Source organism: Ranitomeya imitator, chromosome 2, assembly GCF_032444005.1.
Source record: "Ranitomeya imitator isolate aRanImi1 chromosome 2, aRanImi1.pri, whole genome shotgun sequence".
NCBI lineage: Eukaryota > Metazoa > Chordata > Amphibia > Anura > Dendrobatidae > Ranitomeya > Ranitomeya imitator.
This window is the reverse complement of record NC_091283.1, coordinates 314406258-314433348: the sequence shown is the minus strand read 5'-3', so window position 1 is coordinate 314433348 and position 27091 is coordinate 314406258. Positions and strand designations below refer to the sequence as shown.

Below are 27091 nucleotides of genomic sequence, written 5' to 3'. Positions count from 1 at the left end.
GTGATCTTATTTAGAAGGCGGTAATCTATACAAGGTCTTAGCGAACCATCCTTCTTGGCTACAAAAAAGAACCCTGCTCCTAATGGTGACGATGATGGGCGAATATGCCCCTTCTCCAGGGATTCCTTCACATAACTGCGCATAGCGGCGTGCTCAGGCACGGATAAATTAAACAGTCGACCTTTTGGGAATTTACTACCAGGAATCAAATTGATAGCACAATCACAATCCCTATGCGGAGGTAGGGCATCGGACTTGGGCTCATCAAATACATCCCGGTAATCAGACAAGAACTCTGGAACCTCAGAAGGGGTGGATGACGAAATTGACAGAAATGGAACATCACCATGTACCCCCTGACAACCCCAGCTGGACACCGACATGGATTTCCAATCTAATACTGGATTATGGGCTTGTAGCCATGGCAACCCCAACACGACCACATCATGCAGATTATGCAACACTAGAAAGCGAATAACCTCCTGATGTGCAGGAGCCATGCACATGGTCAGCTGGGTCCAGTATTGAGGCTTATTCTTGGCCAAAGGCGTGGCATCAATTCCTCTCAATGGAATAGGACACTGCAAGGGCTCTAAGAGAAACCCACAACGCTTAGCAAACTCCAAGTCCATCAAATTCAGGGCAGCGCCTGAATCCACAAATGCCATGACAGAATATGATGACAAAGAACAGATCAAGGCAACAAACAGAAGAAATTTTGACTGTACCGTACCAATGGTGGCAGACCTAGCGAACCGCTTAGTGCGCTTAGGACAATCAGAGATAGCATGAGTGGAATCACCACAGTAGAAACACAGCCCATTCAGACGTCTGTGTTCTTGCCGTTTAACTCTGGTCAAAGTCCTATCACACTGCATAGGCTCAGGTCTAAGCTCAGGTAATACCGCCAAATGGTGCACAGATTTACGCTCACGCAAGCGTCGACCGATCTGAATGGCCAAAGACATAGACTCATTCAAACCAGCAGGCATAGGAAATCCCACCATGACATCCTTAAGGGCTTCAGAGAGACCCTTTCTGAAGATAGCTGCCAGCGCAGATTCATTCCATTGAGTGAGCACGGACCACTTTCTAAATTTCTGACAATATACCTCTATCTCATCCTGACCCTGACAAAGAGCCAGCAAATTTTTCTCTGCCTGTTCCACTGAATTAGGTTCATCGTACAGCAATCCGAGCGCCAGGAAAAACGCATCGATATTACTCAATGCAGGATCTCCTGGCGCAAGAGAAAATGCCCAGTCCTGAGGGTCGCCGCGCAAAAAAGAAATAATAATCAAAACCTGTTGAACTGGATCACCAGAGGAGCGAGGTTTCAAGGCCAGAAATAATTTACAATTATTTTTGAAACTCAGAAACTTAGTTCTATCTCCAAAAAACAAATCAGGAATAGGAATTCTTGGTTCCAACATAGATTTCTGATCAATAGTGTCTTGAATCTTTTGTACTCTTGCCGAGAGCTGATCCACAAATGAAGACAGACTTCTAATGTCCATCGCTACACCTGTGTACTGAACCACCCAAATGTCTAGGGGAAAAAAAAGGCAAAACACAGTGCAAAGAAAAAAAAATGGTCTCAGAACTTCTTTTTTCCCTCTATTGAGAATCATTAGTACTTTTGGCTTCCTGTACTGTTATGAAAGGCAATTCAGTACTACAATGGACATAGCGGTCAGAGCACATACAGTGATCTGACAATAACCCAAAATCATAGAACGAGCTCTGAGACGTGGGAACTCTGCAGACCGCAATCCCTAATCCTCTCCAAACAACACTAGAGGCAGCCGTGGATTGCGCCTAACTCTGCCTATGCAACTCGGCACAGCCTGAGAAACTAACTAGCCTGAAGATAGAAAATAAGCCTACCTTGCCTCAGAGAAATACCCCAAAGGAAAAGGCAGCCCCCCACATATAATGACTGTGAGTTAAGATGAAAAGGCAAACGTAGAGATGAAATAGATTCAGCAAAGTGAGGCCCGACTTTCTTAACAGATCGAGGATAGAAAAGGTAACTTTGCGGTCTACACAAAACCCTAAAGAAAACCACGCAAAGGGGGCAAAAAGACCCTCCGTACCGAACTAACGGCACGGAGGTACACCCTTTGCGTCCCAGAGCTTCCAGCAACAAATTAGACAAGCTGGACAGAAAAAATAGCAAACAAATAGCAAAGAAGAACTTAGCTATGCAGAGCAGCAGGCCACAGGAATGATCCAGGGAAAAGCAAGTCCAACACTGGAACATTGACAGGAAGCCAGGATCAAAGCATTAGGTGGAGTTAAGTAGAGAAGCACCTAACAACCTCACCAGATCACCTGAGGGAGGAAACTCAGAAGCCGCAGTACCACTTCCCTCCACCAACAGAAGCTCACAGAGAGAACCAGCCGAAGTACCACTTGTGACCACAGGAGGGAGCTCTGCCACAGAATTCACAACAGTTTTCCTTCTAAATGTCCTTTCAATAATTTCTGCACTGACAGAACTTCCCACTGCAGCTGTCTTAGGTGAAACTCTGTCCACCCTACCGCTATTATACATGATGTTAATGAGCCTAGTAGGGACATTGCGTTTCTTAGTGTCATTGCTGGCTGTTGTATTGCTGTAGGAGCCAGGTTCCTTATCTTGATTACCTTGTTCTCTGGCAGGAGGCAGAGCTGTCGCTCAGAGTCCAGTATTAACCCTAGGAAGGATTGCACTTTTTCTGGCACTAATCTTCACTTGGGGGTATTTATTATCAATCCTAACTCTATTAGAGTTGACATCACTTCTCTTATTTGGTGGGTACAGTGGGTCTCCGACCTCCCTACCGCATGGAAGTCATCCAGGTATGAAACAATCACTATGTCTCGGGATCGAAGGTATGACATTACTTTGGCCATTACTTTGGTGAAGACCCTGGGAGCTGTAGACAGGCCAAACGGAAGGGCTGCATACTTGCAGTGTTTGACCTGGCATTGGACATAAAGTGCTACCCTCAGGTACTTCCGATACTCCCAATGGATTGGGATATGGGAATAGGCATCTTTTAAGTCTATCACTGCCATGAAGCAGTGTTGGAACAAGATTTTTGTGGTCGTGTTGATAGACTCCATCTTGAAGGAGCAATTCTCTACCTACTGATTGAGTTTCTTCCGGTTGACTATGGTTCTCCAGGAACCATCCGGTTTTTGTATCAAAAAGAGGGGGGAGTAAAATCCCCTTCCTTCCTCCTGAATCGGGACTTCCTGTATAACTTGTTTCTGAACAAGTCCCAAGACCTCAGTCTCCAGAGCCAATTGTTCCTGCTGGGACTTCCTTCAGGGTGTCATTATAAAGTTTTGCCTGGGTGGCCGGATGAATTTTATTTTTAAACTGTCTTTGATTATGTTTAATACCCACACACTGGGGGAGATGTTTACCCAGGCAGGGAGGAAGGCCGAGAGCATTCCCCCTACCTCCGATCTGCTGTCATTGGGGAGATTTTTTTGATGATGTAGAGGACCCTTTGAACATGTAGCCTGACCCTCTTTTTTCTTTAAAGTCCCAATTTCTCCTATTTCCTGGGGGATGACCTCGATTAAATCTTCTCCTCCCAAAGGAAGGCTTTTTTGACTCTACTTGAAAACGGAGAAAGCCTTTATTTCTATCCCCTGCTTGATCCAAAATTTCTTCCAACTTTTTACCAAAAAGGAATTTACCATCACACGGGATGGAGCACAGTCTATGTTTGGACGGTAAATCCCCCGGACACCCTTTGAGCCACTGGGCTCGTCTTGCCGCATTGGACAAGCCCACTGGTCTGGCTGTTAATCTTGCAGAATCCACTGAGGAATCTGCTAAGAAAGCTGCTGCTCCATGCACTAAGGTCATATTTGCTAGGATATTGTCTCTTGGCACTTTATCTCTCAGCTGATCCTCTATCTGCTGTAGTCAGATCATGAGAGCACGGGCCGTACATGTTCCAGCTATTGCTGGTATTAATCCCCCTTCAGTCGATTCCCAGACGTGTCTTAAAAAGCCGTCTGCCTTTTTATCTAGCGAGTCTTTTAGTACGCCCGAGTCCTCTAAAGGTAGAGATGATTATTTTAAGGATCTAGCCACGACACCATTGATATTAGGGATTTTTTCCAAGCTTCGGAGTCATTCTCCTCAAACGGGTACCTCCTTCTTGATGAAAAAAGTAAAGTACTCATTTTCTCAGGCCTTTTCCATTCTTTATCAATCAATGCCTTTATTTTAGCATTGCAGGGAATGTGTGTTTCCTTTTTCCCTCCAACCCACCGAACATGACATCCTCTAATGACCTAGGAGTTTTCTCTTCCTTAAGGCCCATTGTACACCGGACTGCTTTGACTAGTTTTTCTACATCCAAAGTTGGGAAACATGGTCGGCCCCCTATATCACTGTCCGAGGAGGATTCAAATCACCCCCCTTTCAAAATAAAACAATAATAAAAAAAATCAAACATACACATATTTGGTATCGCCGGGTTCAGAATCACCTGATCAATTAAAAAAAAAGGAATAACCTGATCGCTAAATGGCATAGAGAGAAAAAAAAGTAAAAACACCAAAATTACGTTATTTTGGTCGGCGCAACATTGCATTAAACTGCAATAACAGGTGATCAAAAGATCGTATCTGCACCAAAATGGTATCAATAAAAATGTCAGTTCGCTGAGCAAAAAATAAGCCCTCACCCAACCCGAGATCACTAAAAATGGAGACAATACAAGTATTGGAAAATGGCACAATTTTTTTTGTTTTAAAGTTTGGAATTTTTTTCACCACATAGATATGTAAGAACATAGACATGTTTGGTGTCTATGAACTCAGAATGACCGGGAGAATCATAATGGCAGGTCATTTTTAGCATTTAGTGAACCTAGTAAAAAGCAAAATAAAAAACATGTGTGGGATTGCACTTTCTTTGCAATTTCACTGCACTTTTTTCCCCATTTTCTAATACACAAAATGGCAAAACCAATAGTGGTGTTCAAAAGTACAACTAGTCTAGCAAAACACAAGCCCTACATGGCCATATTTCCAGAAAAAAAAAAAAAGTTATGGCTCTGGGAAGAAGGGGAGCGAAAAATGAAAACGCAACACCGAGAAAAGCTCCGAGTGTTAAAGACCACGCTATTTGCACAAAGAATTTATATTATGAAATGTGGACTTCTGGCTGGAGCACAATAGGGGCCCAAAATAATTAAAAGATAATATGTGGCCTGCTTTATGTAGCACAGTAGCAACAGAAAAAAAAATATTTTTACTGTCGACGAGCTTTGGGTACAGATGAATCCGAGCACAAAGAATTACAACTTCAGATGTGGCCAAACTTTGGAGCATGGTAGTAACAGAACAAATTTATATTTTATCATGTGTATACCTGTATGGAGAGCAATATGTGCACCAAAGAACAAAAAACGAGAAAATGTAGCCTGCTTTAAGTAGCACGATAATGAGAAAACCAATTTCGATTTTAATCATGCGTACCCCAGTATGAAGAACAATATCAGCACCCACAAATTTCAAACTGACATCTGGCCTGCTGTATGACATTACTAACAGAAGAAAGTATTTTTTTTTTAGTGTGGATGAGGCCTGTATACAATAGAACATATGCCCAAAACAATTTCAAAATCAGATCTAGCCTGCTGTATCATGTTTGTCACAGACATTTTTTTTTACTTTGCATGAGTTTTGCACACAGCTGAATTTCACCACCACTAAATGACAAGGTGGGACATGACGTGCTGAATCACGTTAGCAACTGCAAAAAATATTTTTTTTTACTGTGCAACAGCTCTGCACATGGAACCATTTCACTGCCACTGAATGACAAAGTGGGATGTGGCGTGCTGAATCACGTTAGGGACTGCATTTCTTTTTTTTACTGTGCAACAGGTCAAATCATAGAAAAATTTCACCGCCACTGAATGAAAATAGGATATAGTGGCCTGCATCACATTTAGTAACAGAAAAAATGGTTTTTTTACCTCTGCATAAGCCCTGCACACAGCTAAATTTCACCACCATTAAATGACAAGGTGGGATATGGCGGGCTGTATCACGTTAAACAACAACAAAAATTTTTTTACACTGCAACAGCTGTGCAGAAAGATGAATTTCACCACCACTAAATCACAAGATGAGATATGGCGTGCTGAATCACGTTAGCAACTGCCAAAAATGTGTTTTTTTACTGTGCAACAAGTCAAATCACAGAACAATTTCACCGCCACTAAATAACAAGGAATATCACGTGCTGTATCACGTTTAGCAACTGAAAATATAAGATTTAGAAAGGTCTACTTGTGCATGAAGCACAATAGAAGCAGTGCACAACACACTTCTATTAACCCTCAACTGGTGAGGTGGGGTTTGCCACACCCCAGGGAATTTGTATTCGGGTGCCATTCATTGAAAAATGCTGGTATGAGGATACGTGTCTCACTAGCTTCCATCCATATCCTTGTCAACAGGATGTCGTCAAGGCCTCTCTCTTCTGGCCACGCATAACAGAGCTAGCTGTTGCTAAGTGCTGTCTTGGCCTTGCTGAACCCCACATCACCACTCATGTACCCTATTTTCCGCTTTGGTAAAACAATGGAAGAGGATAAACATAAATACCTAGCAAAGTCCGTCCCTCCAGAATACAGAGCACCCCTGTGCACCTTTATATAATCGGATACACCCTGCCCTATAGTGCACTCGTGCATAATTAGTGAGTGCACCAATAGCTCCTTATCTATATATCTTAGTGTGCACTTCTAAGCAATTATATACATACTGCCCTAGTACACCTGTATATAATTACATCCAGGGTTGATACACTCCACTAAGTGGGATACTCTCTTATGTATAGCCATATATATATAGCTATATAGTGCATTTGTATACAGAGATATTCTGCTCTTTATGCACATATATATCCCATTTCTTTCTAACTTTTTTCCATCACACTTTTTCACCTTCACACTTTGGCCTATATTTGATACTTCTAATACACATTGTTTATGTGTTATATTTATATATTTTTTGTTACTAGGCCCCTACACATTTTTTCATTTTTTATAATAAATTTTATAATAATTTTTTTGTTTTCACATTTATACATAATATTTAATCACTATATATTTTTTCTCACTATATATTTATGGTCCTGGAAATGTGAATTTATGTGATTTTGCCCATTATTGTTGCACTATGCACTGCTTTGATATAGCTGTACATATGGACTAAATCCTGGGTGACACTGGTGTCACACTGTGTTTTGAGACAATATATGTTATATCCTCTACCCTCATTTTTTTTATTTTTTTTTTTATTCTTGTTAGTCCGTCCATAGTATATACTCAATGTATACATACATATATGTTTTTTAAAACTCCAAATACAGGCACATTGTTAGTGCCACTGCCAAAATGCTATAATAAAGGCTTATTTAATACATACTTGTCCTCAATATTTTTGTATTTAGGTTTATATTATTCTGGGTTCTCTTTTGTAGAGTTTTACTCATACAAGAACGCATGGACGAACTGCCGGGGGCTCTGGGCTTTCACAAAATGTCGCCAGAGCCCCCCGCAGCACCGGAGACAGCCCTGCAGCATTGGAGACAGCCCTGCAGCATCGGAGACAGCCCTGCAGCACAGGAGCCCCCCTGCAGGCCCCTCATCCCAGCCTGCAGCAGAAGCCCCCCTGCAGCACAGGAGCCCCCTGCAGACCCCCTCATCCCAGCCTGCAGCAATGCTCCACTCCTGCCTCCAGCAACGACCCTGGGATCCTGCTCCACCACAGCCACGACCCCTGGTAAGTAATAAGACGCATGGATTATAAGACACCCCACCAATTTATTAAAAAAAGTTTTTTCTTATTTTTCTCCTCAAAATTTGGGGTGCGTCTTATAATCCGGAGCGTCTTACAAAGCGAAAAATACGGTAATTCTTTTTTTACACATTTTCAAATTTTGAAAACGTCTTTATTTTTATCAAAGTATTACATTTTCCGATACTTGTGGGTGTCAAAAATGTGTTATACTCATGTGTAATCAATTGCCAATAAGAAAACGATTAAAACAAACGTGATCTTTGCATTTTTCTGTAAAAAAATAAGAGATTTCTAAATCCCTTATTTAGAAATCCCCCACATCACCAGTTGCGTGACAAAAACCCCACCTCACCAGTTGAGGGTTAAATGTGCCCTGCAGTCTTTGTCTGTGGACTTCAGAAATGGCACAAAAAAATCTGCTGGAAGGTCAATTTCACATCCACACAGGACATTAGCCATCTAAACTATCAGACTTAGATTTCTAGCTAGATAGCTAGGTGGTTGTTTCTATCAGCACTTAGGCCCAGCATCAGGAGCATCCTCTCTGCGCTGTGCTAGTAACAAAATGGCACTAAAACAAGATGTCCGCTCTTTATATAGAGAAGGACATGTGATTTCAGAAGCCAATGACACAAGACATTGTGGGGGTTTCCTGTGCTCTGATTGGCTAACCGCAATGTGCTCACATAAAGAAGCCGAGCTCTCCTCACCCACTCCCCTCATCAAACACGTGCCCCACGCTGCTCATGATACATCACCACTATCCGCGTTAAACTTATCAAGATACTTTAGGGGCTCCAGAGGTTATCCTACACCTAGTCCAGCAACACAGATCACATGAACTGAAATTTGCTTTGATTAGCAATCAGTTTGCAAGATTTTACAAAAAATGGAACAAATGGGACATGGCCTTTCCGTCCCCCATTACTTAATTCCCTCACCACCAAATTCTAGGTGCAATACCGTTTAATTGTATATTCCGTGTACTATCTAATGGTTCAATCCTGGTTAAATATTTGCTCACATATGATTGGCCTTAATTGGCTTGCAATCTCTCGTTTGTTTATTTGTCTATGTGTTGGTTCGCAGTTGTTTCGTTTAAACCTTATGACCTGGACACTATGTACCCTATAAGTGTATATCACTGTTGCTATAATGTTGCATTGCTATTTTTTCCCTATGCCCCTCCCTTCTTTCCCCTCCCCCTTATTACCCCCTTTTTCTCCCCCCCTCCCCCCATCTCCCCCCCCCCCCACCACCACCATCCTATCCCGCCCTTATTCCCTTTTCTTGCCTGCTATTTTAAAATCCAAATAAAATCTTTGGAAAAGATATTTTAGGGGCAACGCAAATATTTTCAGACACTTTTTAACAAATCTTACTGATTTTTTCCAATTTTATAAAAATTTGCTTCTGTTCCCAATAACGAATCCAAATGTGCCATATTCGTGTCGAATTTATGTTTGGCGATCGTTTTTTGAACATATTCGCTTATCTCTATCTTAGAGGTCGATTATAAAAGTTACTTTGAAAGATTTTCTAACTTGTTAGCCCATTCTACATTTGCTCTCATTTCACTTTGTAGTTTACAGATCTGGACAGGTAACGGTCATTGATTTCTAATTCACGTAGGAGGGTCCTGCAGGTTGTATGCTCCATATAAACGCTTTCAATTCACAAAATCATTTGATCAGTTTTGGGTTAAAGAAAATGTTTTGTTCGAGTGAAAAATGGTGATCGCACGATTGTGATATGGCCGGACTACACCACTGATAAAGCAGTCACAGCCGGGGACAAAGAAGAATCTGTCACTTCTCTGCATTTAGTGGTTACTACTCACCTGGGTAGTCATATGTAGGAATCTCCTCTTTACACCACTCATCACCCCTCACGTATGTCTCTGTAGTATTAATATGGGTCAGATCTTCACCCTGAAACAAATACAGGAAAAGTCACAGACAGATGGAGAAGTCACATCTATAATCAGCTCTAATCCTGCCATCTCCATTGTTCTCATTACACTAGTATAAAACATATAATACTGGTGGATAAAACAAGACTAAACACAAGACCTTCACAGCCATCTACACATCATAGAAGAGATCTCATGACACCTTCTCTCCATCTACCTGATGATACCAAGGAACATTGGGATCTTCTTGTTTACAGTCCTGTGGAAGAAGAGGACGGGGACATCTCTCTGGTGTTGTCCTCTTACTGGATAGATCTGGAGGAAACACATACAGGGACTGAATTCATTCCTTACATACAGATAATTATAGGCCATGTTTAGTTAGTCATATTACCTGGTGATGTGAGGGGCTGGGGAACCTTCATCATGACGTCCTTGTACAGATCTTTGTGTCCTTTTAAATACTCCCACTCCTCCATGGAGAAATAGACAGCGACATCCTGACACCTTATAGGAACCTGACACATACAATGATACCATGATCCCCCGATCCCATATTACTGTATAATATCCCAGCATTCCCAGCAGTGTCACCTCTCCAGTCAGCAGCTCAATCATCTTGTAGGTGAGTTCTAGGATCTTCTGGTCATTGATGTCCTCATGTATCAGGGGGTGAGGTGGAGACCACATGATTGGGCTCAGGGGTCTTCCACATCCCTCAGACACAGGGTCCTGACAGCGCTCACTAGAGGTCTTCTTCACTACTATGTAATCCTGGTTATGGAAAGACACATTAATAAATCTCACTACAGACATTTCCAGAGTCCTCACCTCTCCAGTTCTGTCCATCTGTTATTCCTATAGATAAGAATGATGTAATGTGACATCATCAGAATCTCTCACCTCTCCAGTAAGACGGAAGAGGATCTCTAGGGTGAGGTGTAATATCCTCTCCCCCATCTTGTCTCTGTCCATATCCATCTCTGATGGGTAAATCAGGAAAATTATCTTATATAGAAGATCTTCACTGAGAGGATCCGATATTGTAGAAACCTGAATGAGAAGATGAGCCGATGTAACATCATAAAATTCTGTGTAATAATACAATTACTGGAGATAATAAGGGAAACATAAGAGGAGATTTATTATTTTACAGTATTTAGTTTTCTTCTTTCCATCTACTAATAAAACCTATATATTTAGGCCACAGACAACAAGCAGTTTCTTCCTCGGAGTCGGCAGCTGAATACGTTCCTCATAGACTCATCTTCCATAACGCTAATTCTCGTCTCATTTACCGACACTGGAATCGGCATTAGCAATACTACAGGAGATATTCATTACACGTGACAGGAGAAATAACTACTTCATGATGAGGACGACATCTTCATCTTCTACTACGGCTCTAGAAACAGATTTCTCCAGAGTCCGTCACTGACTCCATCACCACCAGCCGTCTATATGAAGGTTTCCCGTCTTCCCCGCACTGTAATCTTCTATCATGTTAGATCTCAGCTCTGATTCACACACAGAAGTTTGAGGCTTTTATAAGAGATTGTTTGTAAGAACAACAAGACAGGAGATATATGAGGCCAATGTATCCGTGTACAGTGTTTATTTTTCTCTGGATATTTTGTGGTTTTTTTTAACATTTTTGCTTTGGCGTCTATATATTACATGAAAAACAGAATAAAATAAAATAAAATTGGGGCTGGCAGCACTGTGGGAACATTATATTGTGTAGGTGCCCCGTACTAGGAGAGTAATACACGTTTCCTTGGTTCCTGTCTTTCGTATTTGGCTTGTAAGTATCAGTGTAAAAGGAATGTAACCATGTTTCTCATAAAGTGGCAACAAAAACCCTGGAAGAGTCTCTGTGCTGAAGTCAGGCGGCGTCCACTCACCACTGGGGACACTGGTACACTAAGGGGCCCGATGCCTGTGCTCGTGAGTGCCCCCATCCCGCTTACTGAGGGCCCCAGTACTTGCAATACTTACCTCTCCCCATTCGTCCGCTGTGGCGTCTTCTGCTCTGAACAGTCACAGTCAGCAGCGTAGCTCCCGGGGGGCAGAGGGTGTGGGTGCCCCGGTGCTCTGAGGGAGCCCACCCGGAGCTACGCCACTGTAACTGTATCGGCACACGCAGCACCCTCTGCGGCAGAACAGATGTGCCTGTTACAGCTGACCGCAATGATGAGGGAAGGAACGCTCCTTCTTCATCATCCTCCTGTCAGCGTCTGACATTGGCGACGCTGACAGCAGGCGCGATGAGGTCACTGCCCAGTGCCCGCTGTCAGGAGATGAGCGGGCACTCAGAGCAGCGCAGGAACCAGGAAGAAGAGCGTTGCATATTTATTTTTTTATGTGGTGCTGCCTAATACTACAGGGTCTGCCTATGGGGGTACTGTCTTATACTACAGGGTCTGCCATATACTACAGGGTCTGCCTATGGGTGCTGCCTTGTGCTATAGAGTCTGCCTATGGGGGTGCATTATACAATATATAGTAGGCCTAAGGGAAGTGGATTATACTATATTGAGGACTATCTGGTGCATTATACTATATTGAGGATGATCTGGTGCATTATACTATATGGAGGCTATGTAGAGGGGCATCATACAGTGAGGAGATTTCAGTGAGGGGGCCATCATACAGTGTGGGGATTACAGTGAAAGGGCCATCATACAGTGTTGGAGCCATCAAACAGTTTGGAGGCTACTAAGAGATCAGTATACTGTGTATAAGAGAGCATCATGCTGTGTATAAGGGAGCTGTACAGCTGTGCAACCCGTCACACTTAAAACCTGTGCCACTGACCCCCACCCCTCTGCTTCCTCTCTCTGGGGCACTTTGGAATGCCCGCTCTGTCTGCAACAAGCTCCACATAGTCCATGATCTCTTCACTTCCCGCAACTTTTCCTTCCTGGCCCTCACTGAGACCTGGCTGACACCCCCTTGCCTGCAGCACTGAGTTACGGTGGCCTCCAATTTACCCACACTCCTCGCTCGGGCAACAGACATGGTGGAGGAGTGGGTATCCTTCTTTCTACCCTATCCAACCCCCACCCTCCCTTATCCTCCCTTCTTTCAAAGTTCACTCTGTCCGTATTTACGCTCTCTCCAATCTCCAAATGGCTGTCATATACCGACCACCTGGCTCAGCCACTACCTTTATCGACCAATTCTCCACCTGGCTCCTTCACTTTCTCTATGCTGACATCCCCACCATCATCATGGGCGACTTTAATATCCCTACTGACACCCACCAGCCAGCAGCCTCCAAACTACTGTCCCTTACTTCATCCTTTGGACTCACCCAGTGGTCCTCCACAGCCACCCACACAGACGGACATACACTAGACCTCATCTTCACCCGCCTCTATTCCTTATCTAACCTCACAACCTCTCCCTTCCCCCAATCTGACCACCATCTACTCACCTTCTCATCCTTGTCCTCCTCACCTGCACCCCATGTCCAGCCACTACCACATCCTCGCAGAAACCTCGCAAACCTAGACATTCACAGACTCTCAGACTCTCTCCTACCCCTGTTCTCCATATGTTCACTACACGACAGACAGCGCCACCGCTTTCTATAACTCCACCCTCACATCAGCCATAGACCCAGTCGCCCCTCTCATGCATGGCAGGGTGCGACAAACCAATAGGCAAACCTGACATAACAATCTCACAAAAAAACTTCGACAAACATCCAGGGTCGCGGAGCGGCGTTGGAAGAAAACACACCTGCCAGACGACTTCACTGCTTTCAAACAAGCTACACTTGACTTTAAATTATCCCTTACCTCTGCTAAACAGACCTATTTCACCAACCTTGTATCTTCACTATCCTACAACCCAAAACAACTGTTCAGCACATTTAACTCTCTCCTCCGCCCACCACTGCCACCTCCAACTCCCTTCATCTCTTCCGAGGACTTTGCCACCTACTTCAAAAACAAGATCGACCAAATAAGGCAAACCTTTACTTGTCCACTACCCCAACCACTCCATATACCAGACCTCTGCCCTTCCCCAATAACTTCCCTCTCCAACATCACTGAAGGAGAGCTTACTCGCCTCTTTTCCAAATCACACCTCACCACCTCTGCACTTGACCCCATCCCCTCCCAACTGCTCCCCAACCTCACTAACACGCTCATTCCAGCTCTAACCCATCTCTTCAACCTATCGCTCTCTTCCGGTACCTTCCCCTCTGCCTTCAAACATGCCACCATCACACCCATCCCCAAAAAAACTAACCTTGACCCAACTGCTATGCCCAGCTATCGCCCCATATCACTGCTCCCGTTTGCTTCAAAACTCCTTGAGCAACATGTCCATGCTCAACTTTCCTCCCACCTCTCATCTATCTCTCTTCTTAACAACCTCCAATCTGGCTTCCGCCCCCCCACTCCACCGAAACTGCCCTGACAAAAATTACTAATGACTTAGTCACAGCCAAAGCTAACAGACAGTTCTCCATCCTCCTCCTTCTTGACCTGTCCTCTGCTTTCAACACAGTCGATCACTGCCTACTGCTACAGATTCTCTCTTCCCTTGACATCAAAGACCGTGCCCTATCCTGGATTGCCTCATACCTATCCAACCGCACATTTAGCGTTTCCCACTCCCACACTACCTCCTCATCCCGCCCTCTCTCTGTTGGAGTCCCTCAAGGCTCTGTCCTAGGGCCCCTACTTTTCTCCATCTATACCCTTGGCCTAGGACAACTCACATCCTGTATGCGGACGACACTCAGATCTACCTCTCTGGCCCAGATGTCGCCTCTCTGCTGTCCAGAATCCCAAAATGTCTGTCAGCCATATCCTCCTTCTTCACCTCTCGCTTCCTTAAACTCAATGTAGACAAAACCGAATTCATCGCATCACGCTCTCACCCGCACCTGAAATCCGCTGCCTCGGGGTAACTCTCGACTCTGCCCTGTTCTTCAAACCTCACGTCCAAGCTCTTGCCACCTCCTGTCGCCTCCAACTCAAAAGTATTGCTAGAATCCGTTCCTTCCTCAGCCCACAATCTACCAAAACTCTTGTGCACGCTCTCATCATCTCTCGCCTCGATTACTGCAACACCCTCCTCTGTGGCCTCCCAGCTAACTCTCTTGCACCACTCCAGTCTGTCCTCAACTCCGCTGCCCGGCTAGTCCACCTCTCTCCTCGCTACTCCCCTGCTTCTCCCCTCTGCTAATCCCTCCACTGGCTCCCAATTCCCCAACGAATCCAGTTCAAACTACTAACACTGATCTACAAAGCCATTCACAACCTGTCCCCTCCCTATATCTCTGAACTAATCTCCCAACATCTTCCCTCACGTAATCTCCGATCCTCCCAAGACCTCCTACTCTCCTCCACACTTATTCGTTCCTCACACAACTGCCTCCAAGATTTCTCCCGAATATCCCCCATCCTCTGGAATTCCATGCCTCAACACGTCCGATTATCCACCACCCTCGGATCCTTCAGACGGAACCTGAAAACCCATCTCTTCAGGAAAGCCTACAGCTTACAATAACCAAGCTGCCGCCTCACCGCCGCCAGAGCCGCCGCCTAACCGCCGCCAGAACCGCCGCCTCACCCGTACCTTCTGTTTCTTCCCCACTATCCCATAGAATGTAAGTCCGCAAGGACAGGGTCCTCTCCCCCTGTACCAGTCTGTCAGTGTAATCCTGTTTACTGTAAACGATATCTGTAACCCAGTATGTAACCCTCTCTCATGTACAGCACCATGGAAATAATGGTGCTATATAAATAATAATAATAATACTACAGTGTGAGATTCGTGACATTTTTAAATGTAAAGTGGGCACTTATTGTAATAGGGGAACTCAGGTTATTGTGACTATCAAAGGGGCACACAGGGCAATATTACTTTCTAGGGGGCACAATGTGGGCACTGTTTTCTAGGGCACTTGCACCTGGCATTACTATATTATAGAGGGTTGCTTTAGAATTTAGAGGGCAGAGAACCACACAGCAGGTGCAGTAATAGTGACACATACGGCAGCAGCGGTTCAGTATTGGAGAATCAGCAGGATGAGGAGTTTGTGCAGGTTGGGAATAGATAGTGAAGGCTGAACATATGAGAAGTGAAATGTGTCTTTGTTGTATTTTCTCCAGCCAAATCCTGGATGGAGAAGTTGTCATGTCGGTCTGGGCCAGATGGAAAAGACAGGAAAAATGAACGATTCCATCAGAATGGACATCAGCGGTAAGTCGTTATCTGTAACTGTGCTGTGATCTCTTATATGTTCTGTAGGGCTGGTATCTACCACTGACCATATGGCGATAATATCCATGTTGGTCGTTATATAGAGATTAGATGGTGGCACGATTCTAACGCATCGGGTATTCTAGAATACATACTGTATGTAGTTAATTTATGAAGATTTCAGAATAATGCAATGAATACACAGTATTAGGCCGACCGGGCGTGACCAATTAGCGAAGCATGGTTCAAATCCCGCATCAATTCGCGGCTGGACTGCACCTGTCGCTGATTGGCCGCGACCAATAAGTGAAGCCAGGGCCAGCTGCAAGTTTTTCAGGGCTCCGGGCGAAAGAGTCTCACAGCCCATGTAGCATATAACACAGCCCACGTAGTATATAGCACAGCCACATAGTATATAGCACAGCCACGTAGGATATAGCACAGCCACGTAGTATATAGCACAGCCACGTAGTATACAGCAACCACGTAGTATACAGCAGTCACGTAGTATGTAGCCCAACCAAGTAGTATACACTGTGTTCCAAATTATTATGCAAATTGGATTTAAGTGTCATAAAGATTTAATTGTTTTGTTTTACAAATAAACTCATGGATGGTATTGTGTCTCAGGGCTCAATAGATAACTGAAATCAATCTTAAACACATGTGATAATTAGTTTCCCAGGTGATTCTAATTAAAGGAAAACTACTTAAAAATGATGTTCCACATTATTAAGCAGGCCAAAGGTTTCAAGCAATATGAGAAATAAAAAGGATCTCTCTGCTGCTGAAAAGCGTTAAATAGTGCAATGCCTTGGACAAGGTACGAAAAAATTAGATACTTCACAAAAACTTTGTGATCATCATACTGTGAAGAGATTTGTGACTGAAACAGAGCACAGACAGAGTTCATGCAGACAAAGCCATAATGAGGCAGGTTTCTTCCAGACAAATTCATTGGATTAAGAGAGCAGCTGCCAAAGTACCATTACAAAGCAGCAGACAGTTATTTGAAGCTGCTGGTGCCCCTGGAGTCCCTCGAACCTCAAGGTGTAGGATCCTTCAAAGGCTTGCTGTGGTGCATAAACCTACTAGTCGGCCACCCCTAAACAGAGTTCATGAGCAGAAATTGTTGCAGTGGGCCCAGACATACATGAAGACTAATTTTCAAACAGTCTTGTTTACTGATGAGTGTTGAGCAACCCTGGATGGTTCCAGATGGATGGAGTAGTGAATGGTTGGTGGATGGCCACCATGTCGCAACAAGGCTGCGACGTCAGCAAGGAGGTAGAGAAATCATGTTTTGGGCCGGAATCATGGGGAAACAGCTGGTAGGGCCCTTTAAGGTTCCTGAAGATATGAAAATGACCTCTGTAAAGTAAATAGCGTTTCTGACTGACAACTTTCTTCCATGGTCTAAAAGCAGAAACGTGCCTTCAGGAGCAAAACCATCTTCATGCATGACAATGCACCATCTCATGCTGCAAAGAATACCTCTGAGTCATTGGCTGTTATGGGCATAAAAAGAGATAAACTGATGGTGTGGCCACCATCTTCCCCTGACCTCAACCCTATAGAAAACCTTTGGAGTATCATCCAGCAAAAGATCTATGAGGGTTGGAGGCAGTTCACATCAAAACAGCAGCTCTGGGAAGCTATTCTGACTTCATGCAAAGACGTACAAGCAGAAACTCTCCAAAAACTCAAGAATGCATGAATTGTGAAGGTGATATCAAAGAAGGGGTCCTATGTTAACATGTGACTTGGCGTGTTAGGAGGTTTTGGAGTTAAATAGCTTTTTTGTTCAGTGAATGTGACCTCCTAATGCTGCAAATTCCACAAATGAGCATTTTCAGTTCTTTAAAACATATCAAATGTATAGAAATTCTACTGTGCCTAATAATTTGGAACAGTGCATTTTGAGTTTTTATTCATTTTCGAGATTATACTGTTATCATTGGGAGGTTTCTTCAATAAAATTCGATGTATAATCTAACGGGTGATGACTTTTATTAGACTGACTGTCATTTGCACCAACCATTTAGGAAAATCCGAGAAAAATGTCATCTGCATAATAATTTGGAACATAGTGTATGCAGGGGTGTCAAACTGCATTCCTCAAGGGCTACAAACAGGTCATGTTTTCAGGATTTCCTTGTACTGCACAGGTGATAATTTAATCACCTACACACATAATGATTACAGCACCTTGTGCAAAGCTAAGGAAATCTTGAAAACACGCATGGTTTGCGGCCCTCGAGGAATGCAGTTTGACACCCCTGGTGTATAGCACAGGAACGTAGTATATAGCACAGCCCACACACAGTATATAACACAGCCACGTAGTATATAGCACAGCCACGTAGTATATAGCACAGCTCACGTAGTATGTAACACAGCCATGTAGTATATAGCCCAACCACGTAGTATATAGCACAGCCAAGCAGTATATTGCAGAGCCACATAGTATATAGCACAGGCACGTAGTATATAGCATAGGCACGTAGTATATAGCACAGCTACGTAGTATATAGCACAGCTACATAGTATATAACACAGCCACGTAGTATATAGCACAGCCACGCAGTATATTGCAGAGCCACATAGTATATAGCACAGCCCACGCAGAATATAACACAGCCCTCATAGAATATAGCACAGCCCACGTAGTATATAGCACAGCCCACGTAGTATATAGCACAGCCCACGTAGTGTACAGCACAGCAACGCAAAATATAACACAGCCCACGCAGTATATAACACAGCCCACGTAGTATATACCACAGCCCACGTAGTATATAACACAGCCCACGTAGTATATAGCAATGTGGGCACCATATCCCTGTCAAAAAAAAGAAGTAAAATAAAAAAAATAGTTATATACTCACCTTCTGGCGGTCCCCGGATCCAGCCCAGGCCTTTAGCGATGCACCTTGCGACGCTCTATTCCCAGTAATGTCTTGCAGCAATAACCCGTGATGATGTAGCGGTCTCGCGAGACCACTACGTCATCACGGATTGTTGCCGCAATGCATTCTTGGGACCGGAGCATTGCGAGGAGCGGGAAAGGGTGGCGCAGACGCCGGAAGGTGAGAATATGTTTTTTTTTCATTATTATTATTTTTAGCATTATATCTTTTTACCACTGATGCTGCATAGGCAGCATCAAAAGTAAAAAGTTGAAGCGGTGTTTAAATCCTGCCCCAATATCGCTGATTGGTCGCGGCCGGCCGGGCGCGACCAATCAGCGACGCGGGATTTCCGTTACAGACGGAAGTTACAGATAGACAGAAGTGGACCTTAGACAATTATTATATAGAGATTATTTTCAGTAATAGCGCGGTCGTCTGCTGAGGTTCTCCTCCACTATTAGGGCGCGTCACCAGCTGTAATCCATACCTCCCAACCGTCCCTCATTGTGCGGGACTTTCCCGGATTTGATGCTTGTCCCGGTTGTCCTGCACGGGACGCAGAGCTTCCCGCAGACAGAACAGTTGATGCTGCTGTCACACGCCCCCTTTTGTTAGGCCACGCCCCTTCCCCGTCGGTGTGTTCCTGAGTCTTCCAGTGTGCCTCACAGTTCAGAGAGAGGGGACACCTGAGGTGTGAACATAACACAGCCGGACACAGCCTGGGTGCCGGGGGCAATGTAAGCAGCAGACCGTGAGAGGACTGGAGGCTGCTAATGGGACAGATGCAGGTCAGTGAGTAGTGGATGTCACAGAGATGACTCCGTCCAGTGCATTGTGGAGGAGGAGCAGCTGCAGCCTGCTGGGAGACAGTGACAACACATCAATGTGGCTGCTTTATTTCCCCAGGCATAAAAGTGCTAAGCCCCTATGACAGTCAGTCACTGTATCATCATGTGCTAATTACAAGCTGCAGCTCCGCTTGGTGCACACACGCGGCTGAGGCTCCGCTCAGTACACTTCGTACACAGACACACAGACACACGCGGCTCCGCTCGGTGCACCTCATACACACACGCGGCTCCGCTCGGTGCACCTCGTACACACACGCGGCTCCGCTCGGTGCACCTCGTACACACACGCGGCTCCGCTCGGTGCACCTCATACACACACGCGGCTCCGCTCGGTGCACCTCGTACTGTGAAAGGTGTACAGAGCAGAGTCGTGTGTAAGAGGTGTACGGAGCCATGTGTACGAGGTGTACGGAGCACAGCCGCGTGTGTACGAGGTGTACGGAGCAGCATGCGAAAGGTGTACGGAGCGGAGTCGTGTGTAAGAGGTATACGGAGCCATGTGTACGAGGTGTACAGAGCACAGCCGCGTGTGTACGAGGTGTACGGAGCTGAGCCGGGTGTGTACGAGATGTACGGAGCGGAGCAGCATGTGAAAGGTGTACAGAGCAGAGTCGTGTGTGTAAGAGGTGTACGGAGCCGTGTGTACGAGCTGTACGGAGCACAGCTGCGTGTGTACGAAGTGTACGGAGCGGAGCAGCGTGTGAAAGGTGTACGGAGCGGAGTCGTTTGTGTAAGAGGTGTGCGGATTAGAGCAGAGTGTGAAAGGTGTATGGAGCGGAGCCACATGTGTACGAGGTGTACAGTGCAGAGCCACGTGTGTATGAGGTGTACAGAGCAGAGCCATGCGTGCTCAAAGTATACAGAGTGTGTGCAATGTGTATAGAGCGGAGCCGTGTGTGTACGAGGTGTACGGAGTAGTGCCATGTGTGTATGAGGTGTATGGAGCGGAGCCGTGTATGAGGTGTATGGAGCTGAGCTGAATGTGTACAAGATGTACGGAGCGGAGCCGTGTGTGCAAAGTGTACGAAGCGCAGCCGCGTGTGTAGAAGTAGCTATGTGTGGCTTTATACGGTACAAAGTATCATGTGCGGCCAATATACAGTATGGAGCATCATGTGGGGTCATTATACAGTATGGAGCATCATGTGCGGCCATTATACAGTATGGAGCATCATGTGCGGCCATTATACAGTATGGAGCATCATGTGCGGCCATTATACAGTATGGAGCATCATGTGCGGCCATTATACAGTATGGAGCGTCATGTGTGGCCATTATACAGTATGGAGCATCATGTGCAGTCATTATACAGTATGGAGCATCATGTGCGGCCATTATACAGTATGGAGCATCATGTGCGGTCATTATACAGTATGGAGCATCATGTGCGGTCATTATACAGTATGGAGCATCATATGAGGTCATTATACAGTATGGAGCATCATGTGCAGTCATTATACAGTATGGAGCATCATGTGCAGTCATTATACAGTATGGAGCATCATGTAAGGTCATTATACAGTATGGGGCATCATATGTGGCCATTATACAGTATGGAGCATCATGTGCAGTCATTATACAGTATGGAGCATCATGTGTGGCCATTGTACAGTATGGAGCATCATGTGTGGCCATTATACAGTATGGAGCATCATGTGTGGCCATTGTACAGTATTGAGCATCATGTGCGGTCATTATACAGTATGGAGCATCATGTGCGGTCATTATACAGTATGGAGCATCATGTGCGGTCATTATACAGTATGGAGCATTATGTGCGGCCATTATACAGTATGGAGCACTGTGTGGCCATATTTTTTTGTTTATAATTATTCTTTATGAACAGTGTGATCAGCAGTGCTAAATGGGTGTGGTTGAGACGTGGATATGGGTGTGACTAGTGAATGGGTGTGGTCAGAGGCGTGGCCTAAAATTTGCCGCGACGCGCGTTGCGCGCCGCAAACTTTGTCCCTCTTTCCCATCTTCAAAAGTTGGGAGGTATGTGTAATCAAGGTTACCGGGTTAGGGGCCCAGTCAGGAGCTTTGCCCCCCTGAACCAAAACCCTAGCTATGCCTCTGCGCAAAGAGCCAGTAGATGACGACGCTGAGGAGTCCGGACCTGCGGCCAGCAAGGAGAAGGGAGGATTTCATTTCTTTTATGCCTGGAGCAATATATGGAGAATTATACGGGTCCCATCATATTGCATGGACGACTATAATGTCCAATTTCGGAGCTATTGATATCAGTCATGTAATGGAAGAAGTGAAATCTTTTGCATTGTATTATTCCGATATTTCTCTGCCGTATCTGTGCATCATGTATTGTGGTATAGTGTTAAAGAGGCCACTGAGATTCTTTCAATCGGGACCCACAAAAACCTGGAACCGACCCTGTACTGAAGGGGTCAACGTCCCACGCTCAGTAATGGGGGATCTCCAGCACCTACCTCCACCTGCAGAGCCGCACATCACATATATGGCTTCTCTCTCTCTGTGCGCACAGGACCTGTGATGAGGTCACAGGAGGGGAGGAGTCAGGGGGTCACATGATCAGGGGCCTCAGTGTATGCGCAGAGTGCAGCGCTGATATTGCTTCATCTGCATGCTATAGAAGCGATCAGCCTGCACAAAATGATTGTCCCATAATGGGACAAAGTGAAAAAGATAGAATGAAGTAAAATAAAAAAAATTTAAAATAATAATAATAAAAAAAAAATATGTATTCTATCATTAAATCAATATTTGAATAGAAAAAAAATCTAAACAATAAAGTACACATATTTGGTATCCCCGTGTCCGTAACGATCCGACCTATAAAACTGTCCCACTAGTTAACCCCTTTAGTGTCCACCATAAAAAAAAACAAGACAAAAAACAATGCTTTACCATCATACCACCCAACAAAAAGTGGAATAACACGCGATCAAAAAGACGGATATAAATAACCATGGTACCGCTGAGAACATCATCTTGTCCCGCAAAAAACAAGCCGCCATACAGCTCCAACACCAGAAAAATATAAAAGTTATAGTCCTCAGAATAAAGCGATACAAAAATAATTATGGTTTACATAAAATAGTTTTTATTGTATAAAAGCGCCAAAACATAAAAAATGATATAAATGAGGTGTCGCTGTAATCATACTGACCCGAAGAATAAAACTGCTTTATCCATTTTACCATACGCGGAACGGTATAAACGCCTCCCCCAAAAGAAATTCATGAATAGCTGGTTTTTGCTCATTCTGTCTCCCAAAATCAGAATAGAAAGCGATTAAAAAATGTCACGTGCCCGAAAATGTTACCAATAAAAACGTCAACTCGTCCCGCAAAAAACAAGACCTCACATGACTCAGTGGGACAAAATATGGAAAAATATTTTAGTGTGTGACAGCTGCCAAACATGAAATCCTGCTCTAACGCCTCTTTCACACGTCCTGATATTTCCGGTACAGGAGATGTCAGTGTCCGTGTGTGTAATACTTATGGCACACGTGTGCCGCATCAGTACCACAAGTACGGGCACCAGGGAAGAAGCGTTACAGAAAGAGCTGTTCCCCGGCTCCGGGTGCTGAACACGGCTCTTGTCATTCTCTCCTGCTCTGCCGGAGATAGGTGCAAGCAGGGGAGAATGATGACAGTTACATTTAACCCCTTAACAACCGCCGATACGCCTTCTAACGGCGGCAATTAAGGGTACTTAAACCACAGTGCCGCTTGTTAACGGTGCTGAGGTTTAAGGTTATAGCGCCCCCCAGCGTCAGAATTTATCCATGATCTCGGTAGCCAGGGGTAGCCAAGACCCCAGAGAACATGATTCGGGTTAGTTTTTACCGACCCCGATGTTGTGATCGCCATTATTAATGGTATAGCGGCGACCACAAAAAAAGTTCTATTTTCCATTTAATAGGAAAGAAAGAAACAGGGTCCCCCGCTCCCCCCCCCCCCCAAATACTTACGTTCTCCCTGCAAGCCCCCCTGAAGTCCCCCGTGCCGCCGGCTTCTTCCGGGAGAAAATGACTGGCGTATGCGCAGTGAGCCCGCCGAGATCTCCCGGCCGGCAACCAGCAACAATAGGAGATATTTTCCTATTGGATCATTTTAATCACTGGGATAGACCCTATGACAGTGATCAAAATAAAAAAAAAATAGTAAATGAAACCCCCCTTTATCACCCCTTTAGTTAGGAAAAAATAATCAATTTAAAAAAAATGCATGTATTTCCATTTTCCCATTAGAGTTAGAGTTGGGCTAAAGTGAGTTGGGCTAAAGTTAGGGTTGGGGTTAAAGTTAGGGTTAGGGTTGGGGCTAAAGTTTGGGTATGTGCACAACGTAGGTGGGATGTCTGCGGATTTTTCCGCACCTTGTTTTTGTAAATCCACAGCTAAACCGCACTGCGGATTACCTGTGGATTCACTGCGGAATTACTGTGGATTTACTGCGGTTTTTGTGCGGGTTCCACCATCAGTTTTACAAGTGCAGATTCCTATTATGGAGCAGGTGTAACCCGCAGTGGAATCCGCACAAAGAATTGACATGCTGCGGAATAAACAATGCAGCGTTTCCACGCATTTTTTTCCTCAGCATGTGCACTGCGGATTTTGTTTTCCATAGGTTTACATGGTACTGTAATGCAAAAAAGAAGAAAAATATAACGGCACTGCTGTGGGGCCAGACAGCCATACGCTGAATGGAGGGCTTTCCGGATAGAGACCGCCTCTATGGACTCCGGGTGCTCATGCAAAAACAGGGTGTATGCAGCAAAGAAGAAAAATGCAGATAGCACTCACCGGTCCTTAAAACTTCATCCTTTATTCAAACTTTAAAATGTCATGGCCAGAGGATGTGCGAGCTGGTGTAAGACGACGGCCGTTTCGCGCCACTTAGCGCCTCAACGGGTTTATACATCAGAGGATATGACGGTGGAAATTTACAAAGATTGTTTTTGCAGCGAGAAGCAAAATGGATCATGCGCACAGGCGCAATGGGACCTATGGGGTTAAATGATAGAATGGACATGTCCATATTCCTGTGAAATAACTAGGTAAGTCTGGTCCCTAAGGGCGCATAGATCCGTTTTTTTTTTCTCCCTGCTACAGGCCAAGCCAGGCATAATAATAACTCCCCGACAAGTTTATACTAAGAAATTGTTTCTCCGGTAATGTGACATAGGTGTTGTCCTTCTTTTCTCTTTGCTATACAGACATTTTTATACAAATAATGTGGCAATGTTTTTAACAGTTGTGTCTTTTGCACTTTGTCATGTGGTTGATATGATGGGAGGTATATCACTCACCGTCATATCCTCTGACGTATAGACCCGTTGAAGCGCTGAGTGGCGCGAAACGGCCGTCGTCTTACACCAGCTCGCACATACCAGAAACCTGTTCCTCTGGCCATGACATTTTAAAGTTTGAATAAAGGATGAAGTTTTAAGGACCGGTGAGTGCTATCTGCATTCTTCTTCTTTGCTGTTATTGGAGCGCCCCCAGACGCAGGGCCGCGGTTTACTCGGTACCGGTCCTCTCTGGCTCAGTTCTGGGGATGTCACGGTGGCTGGACCCGGTCCGTGACCCTGCTAAGGGGCGTCCAATAAAAGAGATGGTAAAAGTCAGCTAAGGCTTTGTGACGCCACCTGTGGTATTCGGTCAGGGGACCGACGCTGCTTGGGGTCCACTGGGGTGATGTGATGGCAGCTAGATGGTACACAGGGTTGCAGTCTCTTTACCTCTTTACTGAAGGCTTCGGGATCCTCAATCCAGAGCACTGTTAACAGGGCTGTCTGAGACCGGTCAGTCCGAAGGCACATCCAGAGTTCCCTTTGCAGGTGGAAATCAGTGCCTACCACTAGCGCCTGTGTGTTGTAGTTATTCCCTGCTGAGCATTCGGGATAGTCCTCACAACTTCTGTTCTTGTTCTTTCTAGTTCTTTCTCGTTCTTTCTATTCTCCGTCCCCCAAGTTTGTTATGGCTAGGACGCACCCGTTTGATGGGAAGGTTCGGAGCTATTCTGAGACCCTAAAGATGCCCCTCTCCACGGTTGCCCCCTATGTCTGCTTAGGTGATGTAAGGTAGACAGCCAACCTATAATTAACTGTCCTGCGATATTTGAAGTAAGGCATAAAGTCAGTTACTTCCTCGGTGTTCCGGTCACCGGCTACGTGCCTCAGTAGGATGTTGCCGTTCTCGGAGCACGACTCCTACTGGCTCTCCTTTATGCTTGATCTCGTTTCTCACTGTCCACAATATCCTTTGCTTCGTGTCCTTTCTTTAGATGCCGCCGCAAGGTAGTGCAGGTGCGGCTCTGTAACGATCTGTCCTTGTCGCTAAGTCTCTGCCAGGTTCCCACGCCTGACAGGGACTCCCCTGTAGTCTCCCCCGCAACACCCCCTGCCACGGGATGTTGCCTGGACAAAACCCAGTCAGCTTCTGTCTAACTTCCTATCCAACCCCTAGTTTTACCAGTGTGAGGAGTGGCCTAATAAATAAAACCTTTTGCTCCCCCTAGTGGCCGGAGTGTGAAGTGTAATGTGTGCTGGTGATACCTGGTCAGATGAACTCCTTTAGTGCCATCAGACGTGCCATCACTCCCCTTAGTGGCAGAGCCACATTACTGCAACGACCAGGTCTCTGGGGCACTGCACTCCCTCCCGGTTAAATCCAGTACTCCTGGACTGGGAAGAAGAACAACAATACATGTTAGCAAAAGACATGCAAATTTTTGAAATGCAAGGAAAATATAACAATGCTTCCCTTTATGGGAGGTGAGGACACTTGAACATTACAAAAGAAAACAAGGTTAAATATTTTAAATAACACTCTTGACTATAAATAACTTCTGGTACCCTGCCGGGTATTCTACTAAGTGCAAATTCTGAACAATAATTTAACTTCTCTTTAAGGGCGTATAGGCTGAACCCACTAAAGGATTACTATAAAGTACTATAATGCAAACTCAACTTTTTCTTTATTTTTCTAACTTTACAAATGCAGGACCGCCTAGCTCCTTGTCTGGGCCCACTGCCATTGTTCTTTTATCAGCACAACCAACCATCTCTCTGTGGTTCTCAGGAGGACTCTCTAACCCCTACGGGTTCACTATGTTGGAATTCGGCTTCCAACTTTTCCTGTCCTCAATCCCTAGTAACATTATTAACATTTCCTAAATCTCAAAATTATTACAACTTAACTTTCTTAAGGCAACATTATACTTAAGTGCAACACGTGAACATTCCCTTTAAGGGGGAACCAAGTCTCTTTGAGGTAGTGCAGATTCTCTCTATCTGCAAGTTCGTTGAAAAGCAAGAACTTCTGTGCTGTATTCAAAAACAGTCTCTTCACAAAGCCTTCTTTCTTTGTC

The 27091-nt window shown here is 44.8% G+C and overlaps 2 protein-coding genes across 2 annotated transcripts in view; one reads left to right on the top strand and one right to left on the bottom strand.

The window, feature by feature from the left end:
- LOC138663427 (oocyte zinc finger protein XlCOF7.1-like) overlaps positions 1-22243 on the bottom strand; it is a 44924-nt gene extending 22681 nt beyond the window's left edge. Inside the window, exons 1-6 of the mRNA XM_069749633.1 lie at positions 22181-22243; positions 10646-10795; positions 10337-10516; positions 10137-10260; positions 9960-10057; positions 9671-9761 (exon numbers count right to left, since the gene is read on the bottom strand). Of these exons, the coding sequence (XP_069605734.1) occupies positions 9671-9761; positions 9960-10057; positions 10137-10260; positions 10337-10516; positions 10646-10723 (571 nt within the window). The 5' untranslated portion in view covers positions 10724-10795; positions 22181-22243. The remainder of the gene's footprint in view (positions 1-9670; positions 9762-9959; positions 10058-10136; positions 10261-10336; positions 10517-10645; positions 10796-22180) is intronic.
- The window catches only part of LOC138663424 (oocyte zinc finger protein XlCOF6-like), a 394108-nt gene that overhangs the window by 182806 nt on the left and 184211 nt on the right, over positions 1-27091 (top strand). The window lies entirely within an intron of this gene.